Source organism: Patella vulgata, chromosome 5 (assembly GCF_932274485.2).
Source record: "Patella vulgata chromosome 5, xgPatVulg1.2, whole genome shotgun sequence".
NCBI classification, from domain to species: domain Eukaryota; kingdom Metazoa; phylum Mollusca; class Gastropoda; family Patellidae; genus Patella; species Patella vulgata.
The window spans coordinates 30,601,263-30,617,223 of NC_065883.2; the positions used below are offsets into that span (position 1 = coordinate 30,601,263).

Below are 15,961 nucleotides of genomic sequence, written 5' to 3' on the forward strand. Positions count from 1 at the left end.
ACTGATCTCCAAGAAAATCACCCGAAAATATTCACACAGAAACTTATAATTGCATATTCTAAAAATAAAAATCTGAACGACATCCTAGTGCACAGTAAATTAGATTAAATAAGACCAGTCTCCACCCTGACCCAAAACAAACCATATATCAAATCCTATCCCTAACCATTAGTAAATAAAATCAATTAGATATAAGAATCCCTAGCCCTAACCCGGTGACGTGGAACAAACACGATTTTTTAGAAAATCCAATCCGTAGTAAGAAACACACTAATGTGGCTCTCTCCCGAGAGCCTCAAATTTATTTTCTTTTTTCTTCAGAAACAATAATACCAGAATACCAGAAGCACCACCCAAGGAAGACCATCTGCGCCACCAACACCATGCATGCAATAAACAGTGAAATCGCCTTTGTATATAAATCTAATGTATTGTATGTATTTTTAATAAAACTAGGAAATATCATGAACTAATTTTTCATCATCCTAGGTCAGTGCCTATGTGGAGACTTAACCTCTCCCCCAAATTCTTAAACCTAACCCTGGACCTAGCCCCAATGCTTACCCTAAATCTAAGTTACAATCACGCCAACAACCACGTGTCCTAACCTTATTTACATCTCAACGACCATTACAAAAATTGAGCTGGCCTTAACAAATAGATTTAGCCGATCGCAATGATTAGGCTGCGTAGGTTGAGTTTTTTTTTATGAAGTAATTGCATACAAAGAAATTATAACATAAAATTAATGGTACCAAAGATGTGTGACATTAATCAAATTTAATTATGCTTGTCAAAGCATTTATTCAAGATCGATCCTTGAAAATATTTATGTTCGTTAATTTATTTAGTAGGAGTTTGTTTTTTATTGTTTTTTTTTAATTTCTAGTAATTCAAACTAAATTGTTCATTCTTGAAAAAATCTGTTATTCTTCCGTGTGTTGTTAATTTTAAAGCGCAAAATATATTTAAATTTTCTTTGAATAATATGTATCTAAACGTGTTAAAAATGATTTATGTTCATCTTGTTCTTGTTGTGCTGTTCGCTTGCTTGGTCTGTCCATAGAACTAGATAAACTAAATAAATACTAAACTGTACATGTATTACTTATTAGTTCTGTGGTCTGTCCTTCGATAGTTCAAGGTAGGTAACTCTAATTTTGTGGGCTAAATCCAATGAGTAAAGACGTCATTGGCTAAATCTATTTGTTAAGACCAGCTCAATTTTTGTCAAGGTCGCTGAGGTGTAAATAAGGTTAAGGCACGTGATTGTTGGCGAGATTGTAGGTTTGGGTTAGGGTAAGCATTGGGGCTAGGTCCAGGGTTAGGGCTGGGATTAGCGCTAGCCCCCTGTTTACATCTCGTAACCCTTGACGAAAAATTGAGCTAGCCTTAACCGTTAGTACTAACTGTCTTTGTGGAGAACGCTAGATTGGGAGACTGTTCAGTTCAGTATATATATATTATATATATATATATATATATAACGTCATATTATGTGGATTGCGGGTTAGGGCAAGGGTTAGGCTTGGGTTAGGGTTAGCGCTGTTTACATCTGGAGACTTTATCTGCAGGTCCTAACCCTTACCCTAACCCAAATATATGACGTCATATGTGCTGAAATTGACAGGACCGTCTTCGATCTAGCGTTCTCATGTCTTAGTTGTCACGAATGATTTTTAAAGAATAAAGATACAGACGTCTGGATAATTGAGCCTTAATTTTTTTCCCTGTTTTCTACTTTTGTTTTGTTGTCATAAATCGTGAGACCAAAGTCCGACAAAAATGCTGCAAACAAAGACATTTGCAAGTAACATATTTAAAAGTCAAAATGCCGAACGCCTGTCTCTTTGCCGAAGTATATTTTTATGTCAAGAAGGCAAACAGAAGTCCGACCTGCAGAAAAGCAGCAGACAACAATCTGGAAACAGCGACAGTACTAAAATGACAGATATTATTTACAACTCGGATCATATGCAGCTAAAACAGTCATTACGCAAGGTAGATTTACTTATTTTGGACCGAAGATATAATAGTGGTAGGGCTTAATATTCATTCAGATCGAAATTAGATAAATTTAAAGTAAATATTGTATTACCAATACCAGTACTTTTTTTTATTTACCATTCTTTTATTATTGACATAGGCCTAAACATACGAAAGTGCGTTTTTAATTAATTGCAGGATCGGCTTAGACCGATTCACATCCCTTAAATATGTTGACTCAAAAATGTCAAATTCCCAAAAGGACAGAGGCTTAATAAGTCACAAACATATTCAATTGTATTTTGTACATGTGGTGGTATTAGGTAGTAGGCCTACTTGCAACTTGGTGGTATTGGGTAATTCATCCTGCCGTAAGCACACTGTCACTGTATGCATTCTGACTTTGTAGCAAATATACATCCAAATATAGGACTTACACCTTATAGTTAGCTGAGAGTGAATATACTAACCTTTTGGAGAGACTTTTAACATCAGCTGGTAGGATACAAAGAAATTATAACACCTTAAACAAATATAAATATTTTGTACTTTACCTGTTTAGATAATAGATCAAGAAATCAACCCATATGTTGATCAGTGGGAAAAGGATGGTCATTTTCCTGCTAAAACTGTTTTTAAGAAACTAGGTTCAGCTGGTTTTTTAGGAGTTACAAAACCAACAGGTATATACAAATAGCTGTTATTACTGTTAATGTTTTTGTTTCTAAATCTCATAATAAATGAAATGAAATGGGGTTTAACGGCCTACTGTTCTGCTCCTAACCTGGGCTAATGAAGACGGGCATACAGCATACAGTGTGCTATGAGGGAAATTTTGCCGGGGCAGCGCCGCTACAGCCTACTCTTATATCGAATTCCAACTGCCAAGGGATCTTTTACGTGCACGCCAATGTGTACACAGGACCTAGGTTTTTCATCCCATCCGAACAACTAGACAGCTGTCCTTGTCAGGCCCTCCATCCTGCATCACTGACAAGGGAAAACCACGCCGAAAAATCTGAATGAACTTTCTCCGCCAATGCAGGGATCGAACACAAGACCTCCAGGCTAGTGAGCCAATGTCTTACCCACTTAGCCACGTGATCCCCAAATCTCACAATACCTCATAATACCATAGAACCCTTGATTTATCAATTGCATCCAGTTTTAACTAACATACAAGTTATAAATCATAACTGACCAAGCACTTGTTGTTGGTGTGCTAGGGAACATTCACTCAGCACAAATTAGGTCACCCCGGGATTAACATGTTGAAATACATCTAGATTCGTTTTATTTCATGTGAAGCTTATGAAGTGATCTTCTATGATGTTTAATGATTTATTTTTTATTTAAACCTTTAGAGTATGGAGGACTAGGTTTAGATTTTACTTATAGTGTGGCAATGGCAGAAGAATTGGGTAACATAAACTGTGGTGGAGTTCCCATGGCAATTGGTGTTCAAACGGATATGGCTACACCAGCACTATCAAGGTAATCGGTATAATATCTTTATTTCTGTGTTGATTTGGAAAGTTGTAAACCAATATTTTCCAAGCACACATTTAAAATTTAGGAGAATGTGCAGAAAAATGATCAGCGGGGGCGGGGTCATCCCTATCCTGGTGTGACTGACCACGGAGCCTGGAGAGAGAGAGAGGTATTGGGAGAGAGAGAAATGGGGTTTAATGTCCACTCGACACAAACTAGGTCATTTCGGGACTAACATATGGTTCAATTTTATTTCCATAATTTGCTTGCGCGTAGGGGTCTTTAGCAGTAGGAGAAAACCGGAGGACCCGGAGAAAACCCACGAGTTTGGACAGGTGACCCTACTCCTTGTCACATACAACCGGGGAATCGAAACCACGCCAGTTGACTAAATGACAGACTTTATGATACAGCGCGCACGTGCTAACCATTTAGCCATCCAACCATCCTGGAGAGGGGTATGGGGTAGGGGGTGGTGGTATTTCCTTGCATCTGATACCATTTCTGAAGGACATTTACTGTTTTAAACTGTTTTAAATGTATAGGCTTTCTTCTAGGCTCTCTCCTGGGCCTCTTCTGTATAGAGCCCCCACCCCCCTCCGCCAAGACATATGCCTGAAATGTCTCAGCAGAACTAACATGATTTAATGACTATGAGTTATTTCCCTTTAATCATTCTATTAGTTGTCTGGCAATTTATATTTGTGTACATTTTATGAACAAATGGCAGAACCTGTGCATGTGATCGGTCTTTAACTTGATTTTCAAGTATTCAATTGTCTGTCTTCTCATATTTTTGTCCCCTGCTTTTTGAAGAAAGCATGGGACTATTAAAATGGGTCGGTCTGTCTGTCTGTCTGTCACTTCTTAGGTCATAATAATCTTCCTTCTAAATGAGCTAGAATGTTCAAACTTTGTGTATGTGTTTATTAGGTGAATCCCTTGATGGAGTAAGGGTAAGCAGAGATAAGCAATTTGATCGGTTGATGCTTTGGGACATGATAATTTCAGTTCTAATTAAGTGAGAGTGATAAAACTTGGTATATAGTTTCATTACATCAATACCTTGACTCAGTTTGATAAATATGAGCATTTTCTGCTCAGGGTAAGCAGAGTGATAAGCAATTTGATTGGTCAAGACTTTGAAACACAATAACTTTCCTTGAATTGAGGTAGAATGCTCAAACTTGGTGTAGGCATTCATTAGGTAAATGCCTTGATGGAGTTTGAAAAGATGAGCATTTTCTGCTTAGTGTAAGCAAAGATAAGCAATTTGATTGGTTGATGCTTTACAGATAACTTTGGTTCTAATTCAGTGAGAATGATGAAACTTGGTGAATAGTTTCATCACATCAATACCTTGACTAAGTTTGATACTGATCATTTTCGGCACAGGGTAAGCATAGTGGTAATCAATTTGATTGGTTGAGTGTTTGGAGCTTGACAACTTTGATTCTAATTGAGTTATAGTGGTGAAACTTTGTGTAGTTTCATAACATCAATACCATAACAAAGATCTTGAACATTTTCTGCTTAGGCAAAGTAGAGACTTCAATCTGATTGGTTGAGACTTTGGAACACAATAACTCTCCTTCTAATTGAGGTAGAATGTTCAAAATTGGTTCAGGTGTCTAAGGCTAAGCAGAGATAAGCAATTTTATTGGTTGAGACCTTGAAACAAGATAACTTTGATTCTAATTAGGTGAGAGTGATTAAACTCCTAGTATAGATTCATTATATCAATACCGGTACCATGACCAAGTTCTGCCTAGGCTAAATAGCGATAAGCAATTTGATGGGATCAGACTTGGGAGCATAGCAACTCTGCTTTTAATTGAGGTATAGATGTTCATTAGGGGAATGTTCAATGATTAATATTTCTCGCTAAAGCTAAGCAAGGCTAAGCACAATTTCACTGGCTGATGCTTTGGGACAAGATAACTTTAATTTTAACTGATGGAGAGTGATTTGAACATTTTATGCTTAGACTAAGCATAGATAATCAGTTTGATTGTTTGATACTTTTGAAAAGATAAATGTGCAATTAATTGTCATCTATTTATTTTCGGATTTCCACGGGGGACATCAGCCTCACTGTTATCTTGTTGATTTATGTATTTGTAGATTTGGAAGTGACAAATTAAAGAAAGAGTTTTTAGAGCCATCAATATCTGGAGATAGTGTAGCTTGTCTGGGTGTTAGTGAAGTTGGAGCAGGATCAGATGTAGCAAGTAAGATTCTTATTGTCTTTTGGTGGATCCATGTTGGCTCTGTGAGGCAGGCACTGGCTATCTAAACTTGAGGTGATGGGTTTAATCCCAGTGTTGGCCATGAAGGCTCCTCAAGGTTGTTTTACCCTTGTCAGTGGAGGACCTGGGAAGGAACTGCGTCTAGTCATTTGGATGGGACAAAAAAGACAGTCTCCTGAGTACACCTTGGTATGCTCATAAAAAACCCTTGACATGTCTTTTGGTATCATTAGATGTATTATATTTTGTTATTATGAATTTATTATAAATTTATTATTATAAAAATATTATATTTCTGGTTGTTATAAGAATATTATATTTTGTTACTATAAATTTATTATATTTTGTTATTATAAATATATTATATTTTGTTATTATAGATATTAACACAAGAGGGAGTAGACAGGGAGATGATTTAATAATAAATGGAGGTAAAATGTGGATTACTAATGGTACTCAGGCTGATTGGATGTGTTTACTGGCTAATACTGGTGAACAAAAACAACAACATAAAAATAAATCACTCATATGTCTTCCAATGAATTCACCAGGTAAATACTTTGAGAGGTCTCGTGATGTATCACGGTGCTAACCGAGAATGTTCATCGGGATTTTATGGCATGGTTACCCCTTGTCAGTGTTGCAGGATAGAGGGCCTGGCAAGGGACAAGTTGTTCTGGTTTAGATGGAAAAGGAAGGTCCCATGTACACATTAGCGTGCACGTAAAAGAACCAATGACAGCTGGAATTCGAAATAAGTGTATCTTACAGTGGCTGTCACTGAAACTGCCAATGGTTACTACTGGAATATGATCAATCTGGTTAAAACATCGATCCTATTTCGTTTCGTTAATATAGTTCAAAATTTTGTTTTACTTGTCTTTACTACACTTGGATCTGGAAGAGTTGTTATTTAACTCGTGTTCTGAATGGTGTCAGGGATAAGCCAATGAAATGGTCTGTCACGGCGAGCTTTAGGCGTGTTTTGCACGGAACTGTGGGTAATCCACTAGTAACATCAATGCTGATTGGTTAATCAAATGTCTGACATCATAGGGTCATAAATCGGTCTTTTGACCCCTGACGTGACCTATCACTATAACTTGTCAGATCTTCATGTAGTGTAGGCCATCGAAAGTATAAAAAAACGAAACGAAATATAGATCTGTATTTTAATCAGATTGGGAATATGATGTAACACCTATAGAAAATAGTCTCCCGTAGATGAACAGAAGTTTAAGGATATTGTATTTTGTCTACTATTCAGTATGGGAAGACTTGTTACTTTATCAAGCAACTGATTAAAATATGTGAATGGTAGACAAATATATATCACTACAGGTCCAGGACTGTACAGGGACGTGTAGCTTACGGCTTGCCACTGCTGATCCATTTGATATGCCTTTGTTGTGTAATTGTTTATTTATGTATGGCAAGATCCATATACAATTTGAAACAACAATAACATAATATTATATTCAAAATTTCAGACCTTTGATAGGGGGTCATTTATAACTGATACCAAACAAGAAAAGCCTTTTCTTTTAATCTCTCCTTGGTTCATGGATCTATTCCTTTCCTGTTGATATGCGTTAAGTGAATTCAATCATAATTAACTTTTATCTTCATTAGCATCCTCTTTTGAAATTACCTAGATGTGTTTTTTGTGTCAGTTGCGGTGTTCAGTAACTATATGCCAATTTACGATTTGTAAATAATAACGAACCTTATTAAATGTTGCCACATCTGTCCATTTTAAATAAAATACCAGTTATGATACTTTAAAGATAGACTGAACAATTGTATCTCACTAGATATATATAGATATATGATATTTCAGGTATAACAATAGCTAAGAAGATAGACAAAATGGGGATGAGATGTTCCGATACTGCACAGATATATTTTGAAGATGTCAAGGTTCCAAGATCACATATTATCGGAGAAGAAGGGAAGGGCTTTGTTTATCAAATGTTACAGTTTCAAGAAGAAAGATTATACGCTACTGCTGTTTGTATGTTACTTTCTTTAAAGACAACAAAAAAAACCCCGAAGGAACAATAGATTTCCCATCCCTGATTCAATGTTGTCAGAAAATATAGAAAATTTAAGATTGTCACTCAGACCGTGAACACCTTTGTGGATGCTATACATGGCTTTCTGGACTTTCGATAAAACACATGATCTCAACATAAATACAGATTTATAGCAATAGTTTAATAGGATGGTTTTTAAAACAATTATTGATTAACTATTTTCAGTGATATCTCCATTGGAGAATATAATACGCGAAACAGCTAAATATACACTACAACGTGAAGCATTTGGTAAACCGCTTCTTAGTAACCAGGTTATACATTTTAGACTGGCTGAACTAGAGACTGAAATCGAGTTATTGAGATCTTTATTATATAGAACTGTAGGTAAGTTTTAAGCAGTTAACCCATTAAACCCCCTTCCAATATTTGTGGCTTCATCTCACAAGAACGGTGAATCATCTCTCCATACTAGTCCATCATATAGTCAATTTCCCGCCCAGAAAACAAGCTGCAAAATGTAGCAACACAGTTCTTGACCAGATCGTTTCAGTTGTAAAGGGACACCATTAGATTTACTTGCACATTCTTCTGATATTGCCACCTATACCAGTCAAGCATTCCATTTACAACACCACTGATTTCTCCAAGGAAAATTTAAACCAAAAATCCAAGGTTCTCTATGACTAACAATATTATGTAAATATAATATTTTCTATTTTGCAGCTTTATATATAGCAGGTAATGACGTTACTAAACTAGCGTCTATGTGTAAGTTAAAGTCGGGACGATTGGCTAGAGAATTGATCGACAGCTGTTTACAATATTGGGGTGGAATGGGATTCACCAATGACGTATTAGTTAGCAGATTGTACCGGTATGTATCACAAGTTCTTTATATGGCACCAGCCGGACGGTTGTCCAAAATATCATATCTTCTTTTCCCCATCGCAGGCAATGTGAGAGAGAGAGAGAAATGGGGTTTAACGTCCACTCGACATAGACTAGGTCCTTTCGGGACTAAAATATGGTTTAATTTTATTTCAATCATCCAATTGCGCGTAGGGCTCTTTAGCTGTCGGAGGAAACCGGAGAACCCGGCGAAAACCCACGAGGTTGTCACGTACAACCGGGGGATTCGAAACCACGCCAGTCGACTCAATGACAGACTTTATGATACAGCGCGCGTACGCTAACCATTCAGTCCCCCCCCCCCCCGCAGGCAATGTAATACATTATAATGCTTTGCGTATCATTAATAAGCTCTGTATCATTAATAAGCTCTGCCCAAGTCACTGTCGGCACTTACAACAACGCCGGCTAATGCAGTAAAGGTATGACCAAAGCCTTTCAACTCACCTGTATGATACGGAATAATTTTAATGACAACAGGGTATAAACGTATGCATAGAACAAAACCACCCTGGCACATGTGAACAGCAACATTTAATCTAGATTAGAAAATAAAATTAATAATTTACTTGCTTCAAAAAAAACAAAATTGAAATCAAAGCTGCATTTTCGGGTGTAGTTAGTAGCCTATTTACATATGTATAATAGGAATGTTGGGAGCCACGGTGGCTTAGTGAGTAAGATGTTGACTTGCTAACCTGGAGGTCCCCTTCGACCCATGCGTTGACCGAGGAAGTTCATCAGGATTTTCCGGTCTGGTTCCCCCTTGTCAGTGGTGGAGGCCTAACAAGGAACAGTGTATAGTCGTTCGGATGGGACGAAAAACGGAGGTTTCGTGTACACATTGGCGTGCGTAGGTCATATCGCTGCTGTCCGGGCAAAATTTTCCACATAGCACTCTGTATGGCGTATGCCCGTCTTTTATAGCTCAGTCGGAGTAGGGCGTTAAACAAAGCTTGTTAAAACAACATATCACTCGAGTTCTGTTTTAACTTTGGCTACCTCAGACTGATAACTTTCAAAATCACGTTTAACTAGGATTTTCTTAAGACAGTCTTATGTGGCCTTTGCTGGACCGTTCTATAAGATCTACAGTCTTCTAAGAAATAACACAAAATATTTTAGCAATTGATGGGAGTGTGTGTTCAACATTCAGTGGGCTTTCAATCATTCTCATCCTGGCGGTTCATTCACGTGCTGAATAACTACTCTTAGATTAATGTCACACCTTCCATATTTTGTTATCATACTGGCGTTTAAACCTCGCTAATAAACACCCTCAAAGTTATCTAATGATGTATTTTCCGTTCATACTGCTGTGCAAACAACACGATTAGATAAACCTCGTTATACATGTGTTTATCTTCTTTCCAGTCCATTACTAAAATTTCTCTTCATACTGGCGGTTCAATCCATAAAAATTATCTATTTTGTATGCATACTGTGACTAATATGACTTTTCAGCCTAACCAGGGTCCAAATAATAAAGCAGGAGTTCCCCAAGGTTTAAATTTTGGCCCATTGTTGTCTTTAATCTTTATCAACAACATAATAAATACTATTGATTCAAACATAATAACATTACTGCACGTACTGTTTACAGATCATTGGATTAGACTGATATTTTGAATAAATGATATTGTTTTATTTTCAGAGATTTTCGGTTGATATCTATAGGCGGGGGCGCAGACGAGGTTATGTTATCTGTGATTTGTAAATATCTTAACATCTTACCTAAATAATCCACATATTGCTGATATTGTCATTGGGCAAAATATATTACCACTCTGAGTAATTATTGTAAAGGCGTATTGATTATTATGAACTTAATAAAACGGATGTATTTTTTTTCTTTTAATTTTTTTTTTATAACAGAAGGGACTTGTGTTTTATGGACATGAAATGAAGTTTAAAGGACAATGTTGGTGTCAGCCATTATCACATGTGATAGAACTGATTAAGCACATTCCAAATATAATTTTAAAATAGGGATCATTATCCTTAACTGACTGAAGAAACGAGCGATAGCAGATACCCGGTCCAATTTCAGCTCACTGATATGATAATTCTTCGGAGACGAAAAGTTGTTATATGAGAATGTGAGAATATATCTGACAATTCATAAAAAGGATTGACTGTCACTAGATAAGAGAAAATGAGAAAAATAGAAAAGGTCCGTGCATTTCCTTGTTTTTCGATATAAGAGTAGGCCGTAGCGCCGCTGTCCGGGCAAAATTGCCCCATAGCACAATGTATGGTGTATGGCCGTCTTCATTAGCCCATTCTGAGCAGAACAGTAAAACCCCATTTCATGTCGCTTGATTTCATAATAGAAATTATTTCTTTTGCATTGTAGTTATTGTTGAATTTTGTCAAGAATCGAAGAAGAGTGTTCGAATGTACATTGTCCCTCAGGTTTTGGTGAATATTCAGGAAGTAAACTAATATGAATTATATTCTTATAAAATTATTGAAGGGGGTTGGCGGTTTCGATTTTTTTTCTTACGTCTTTTCAAAGAAATCTATAGGTGATTTCCCCAATTGACGTCAGTTTATTTTTTGATCCGTCGGTCTCCAAATCTAGAATTTTTGCTCTTGAAATAAGATGGCTTTATATTTCATTAATTAATATCTTTGGCAAGTTAGTAATTTCAAACATATTCACATATATAGTGTGCACTAAATCAACTTAGTCTGTAATTGACAGTTGACATATAAAAAAGAGCTCTTTAACCAAAATATGTCAATTATTTACCACCAGAATTACACGTGAGTGGAATTATTTTAATTGCATCATTTGATTTAAAGTAACCAATCATTTTGTTAATTACACAAGTTCAGGGCCATGATCACGCTTTATGGTGCATGATATTCATTTACCTTTAAAAGAAACCGGGGAACCCTGTAAGTCAGACTTGCATTAGATTCCAGAGATCGAGGGTACATCTGACAGCCGAGAGGCTGGATAGGGTGGAGAAGTGGTTTTAGCTATATAGTATTGTAATTTGTGCTATGCTTGTATACCTGTATTCAGTTATATGCTATATAAAATGTAGAAGCGAACTATGCATTATTATTCCTGGTAAGACAAACGTCTTAAGAAACTGGAAGAAGTAAATACACAACGTGAAGCAGAAGTAAAGACAGCTAGAGACAAATTCTAGACGATCACAAGGCTACAGAAATATGTAGTAAGAAAAGATGCATGGGTTGTATGTAGGATGTGGCGACCGGTTTCCCATAGACGCTCTCCACGTCAGACAGAAGACTCATGGTGCTACACTATTCACTAAAATTTAACACTCTTCTTCAATTCTAGACCAAACAGTCAACAAAATTTGCCAAGCAAATCTAGCACGAAACGGGGAAAAACAATTGCTATAATTAGACGGACAGACAACAAAACAGACTGATGAAATAAGTTGAGATATAGATAATGTATGGAGAAGCCGGTATCATTTAGACGTAATACAGATTGTTGGATTAATGGATTGCAGGAGTATTAGTATTTCAGGTAACGCAGTTTTCCGACATTGCGAGGCAACGTATTAGGTTTTCTCTTTTTTTCTCATCCCATATAATATTATGTAAGACTTTTTCAACAGCTATAATCTACAAGTATAGACTTGACGACGGCATATCATGAGATACGGTCCACCCCCTTTTTATGCAACTGAATTCGACGGTAAGACCGTGTTTGCATTTCATCATTGCTATTGTCTTGGTACGATATATCTGTTGTACTAAGATCTAGCACATGTTTGTTCATTGATATTCTCCACATGTTTGGCCCAGTTTAATCAAACACAGATGTTAAAGCAACACTCACTGGCGTCTTATATACTCTCCGGACCACTTTGCACACACAATGATAGACCAATTTGTGCATCGAAGAAAACGGTTTGCTGTCGTCCATGATGATTTTTTTAAAAAAAAATCTACGAAAACTACAATTTAACTTTTAAAAAAAGTCAAAACATGTCTCTCAATGCGATGTCGATAAATACGAGTACATTTCCGTAATAGTGACGATCACTTTAACATTGATACCATAACATCAAAAAAAGTCAACATGTCTCTCAATGCGATGTCATAAATACGAGAACATTTCCGTAATAGTGACGATCGCTTTAACATTGATACCATAACATCTGTGGCCTTGTATATGTAATCGACTCACAAAAACGCCAATGGACTGGTTACGAGAAGCAATATCGCTGAATGCCTGCCGCGTGAGAAAATACGAGAGAAGCCAATGGTATGGTGGCTGATAGTGGCCATGTTAAATCTCGCCTTTTCATAGCGCGACAACACGACATCACGACAGTATTGACGCAATCATACGACACTTAACTCTGTCGTATCATCGTGTTATTTTTATCGTAACGTCGAGATGTCGACTTATTGTCCTAGTCTCTTTCTACAAGTCACAAAAATACAGCTGTACTCATTACATCAGATACATATACATAGATACATATAAATAAGACTCGTCAAAAGAGATAATAGGAAAACGTTGATTCGTTTTCTAAAAAAAAATGAAACATTTTGCGCCCAAAATTGAATTATATTTGGTATTACATTCAAAAAATCTAGAATCATAATAGCAGGACAAAAGTGATTCAGCTATGTTAATTCCTTGAATAAGAAGTGGTGTCGGTAGGTATCGAACAAGTATGCATTGCCTCGTGTACGACACCCACCAATACTTATAGATTACTGAAGCGATAGTTTAGAAGCGATTTCAGAAGATTTCCAATTTATTTTATTAGAGTGGGAAGGGGATTATATAAAACCTCAAATCAGACCACATAAAATCACCGCATTGGTGTAGCACGCCATCCCAATAAGTGCAGGGGAGGTTTTTTATGAGGTGAAGAAAGCGATTTGCAGCTGTTATTGACCTTATCGCATATTCATCCGTTTGGCATCACTAATGGGATCGGGGCCTAGATGATTAAAAATAGGCCCAGTATTGCCTTCAGCTATGAACACACTCCGAAAGTCCCCTACGCACCCCCCCCCCCTCTTATTTTGTTTAACAAATAATTTCGGAATCAATAAAATGGTAGGTCCCTATCAATGATGTTTGACACGACTGGAAATTAATGTGTCTAAAATTGATTAAACAACATAGGGTAGTAAATATTACATTTTGAATCCGTATCAATGATACATTTAGGGTAGTAAATATTACATTTTGAATCCGTATCAATGATACATTTACTCAAAATGTTCCTTCCAATGGATCACCATTTAACTTGAAAACAAGGGAAGCAGCCGATCGAAGAAAAAAAGATTTTAAAAAACAAGTTTCAATATGATAGTAGTGGTTCGGTCATGCATTTACATCTGTGGGTGTCATCCTTTCTTTGAAAGTAATGATTGTGCCAGATTTGAACAAAGTCCATCTAGATTCGCGGCCTGTAGGTAAAGTGTTGACAGATAAAACGTAAAAAAAAAACCAGACCTATAAAAATATATTTTCTAAAACTATTTTAATTTTGAAATTATATTATTTTCACATGTGCTAAGTGTTTTAGTGAATAGTTATAGAAAGGGTCTTGTAGATTAAGACTATAGCGCATGTGCACTGTGCAGTTTTAAACTTCCGAGACGACAAGTCGACAAGTCGATGATACGACGGCACGACAAAATCACACGATCTTACGATAAAATCGGGCGATCTTACGACAGAACAAACTGTCGTAAGATCGTCTGATTTTGTCGTATCATCGACCTTATTTTGTCGTGCTGTCGTATCATCGACTTATCGCCACGACAAGTCGATGATACGACGGTACGACAAAACACTAAACTGTCGTATCATCGACTTGTCGACTTGTCGTCTCGGAAGTTTAAAACTGCACATGCGCTATAGTCTTTATCTACAAGACCCTTCTATAAATATTCGCTAAAACACTTAGCACATGTGAAAACAATATAATTTCAAAGTTAAAAGAGTTTAAGAAAATATATTTTTATAGGTCTGGGGTTTTTGTTTTTTTTGTTTTTTTACATTTGATCTGTCAACACTCTACCTACAGGCCGCGAATCTAGATGGAATTTGTTCAAATTTGGCACAATCATTACTTTCAAAGAAAGGATGGCACTCTCGGAGGTAAATGCATGACCGAAGCACTACTGTCACATTGAAACCTGTTTTTTTTTTTTAAAAAATCTGTTTTCTTCGATCGACTGTTTCCCTTGTTTCAAGTTAAATGATGATCTATTGGAAAGAACGTATTGAGTAAATCTACGCTATCACTAAGACGGATTCAATATGTAATATTTCTCATTACTACCTATGTTGTTTAATCAATGCTATACATGTTATTTTTCAGTCGTATCAAACATCATTGATATCATTTTATTGATTCTGAAATTATTTGTAAAACAAAATAAGAGACGTGGGGGGGGGGGGCGTATGAGGCTTTCATAGTGTGTAATCATCTAGGCCTCGATCCATTGTTTTTGGTGCTTGATATTTTGCGGGGGAGTCGAAGTGTCTAGGCAGGTAAGACGTTGGTTCGGTAACCCGAAAGCAGGGTGTTCGATCCCTTCATTGGACGAGAAAGTTCATCCAGATTTTCCGACGAGGTCTTGTCAGTTGTGCTGGACAGAGGGCCTGGCACGTAAAATATCCCTTGGTAGTTGGAATTCGATATAATGGTAGGCCATAGTGCGCTGTCCTGGCAAAATTTCGCTCATAGTATGGCGTATGCCCGTCTTCAATATGACAGTACTGGTTCGGTCATGTATTTACACCCGAGAGTATCATCCTTTCAGAGGATCGCGTGGCTACGTGGGCAAGACGCTGGCTAGCTAGCCTGGAGGTCGGGTGTTCGATCCCACACTGATCAGAAGTGAATATTCGCTAGGCCTCTGATAAGAATGACATCGATGCGACTTAATGAGTCCCCAATATTAACATTATTCCTCCGACAAATTTAATTCTAAAAATTTTTTTTTTATGTATTAGAAAAATAAATAAAGACATTTGAAGTATTTGTAGGTAAAAAATATTTCCTATGTAGCGTAAATGGGTATTAAAATGAGTAAAAGGCATCATTCTACCCGAAGCAGTTACGTCTTATATAAACAATGCACGCGCCATTGGTCCAATGATTGAGACCGCGTGACGTGATTGCATGTGTTGAAAACAGTCATCTTTTACAGAGATATTAGACGACTTTTTTCACAGATTGGTTCGATCCCTGCATTGGCCGACAAAATTCATCAAGATTTACCGGCGTGGTTCCCCCTTGTCAGTGATGCGGGACGGAG

The 15,961-nt window shown here is 36.9% G+C and overlaps 1 protein-coding gene across 1 annotated transcript; it reads left to right on the forward strand.

The window, feature by feature from the left end:
* The first annotated feature begins 1,272 nt into the window (after nucleotides 1-1,272).
* LOC126822297 (probable acyl-CoA dehydrogenase 6) lies at nucleotides 1,273-10,532 on the forward strand. Its single transcript, XM_050551097.2, has 9 exons — nucleotides 1,273-2,001; nucleotides 2,549-2,669; nucleotides 3,351-3,480; nucleotides 5,602-5,708; nucleotides 6,107-6,277; nucleotides 7,567-7,740; nucleotides 7,988-8,149; nucleotides 8,489-8,639; nucleotides 10,329-10,532. The coding sequence occupies exons 1-9, from the start codon at nucleotides 1,786-1,788 to the stop codon at nucleotides 10,414-10,416; spliced, it is 1,320 nt and encodes a 439-aa protein (XP_050407054.1). The 5' UTR covers nucleotides 1,273-1,785; the 3' UTR covers nucleotides 10,417-10,532.
* Nucleotides 10,533-15,961: the final 5,429 nt, after the last annotated feature.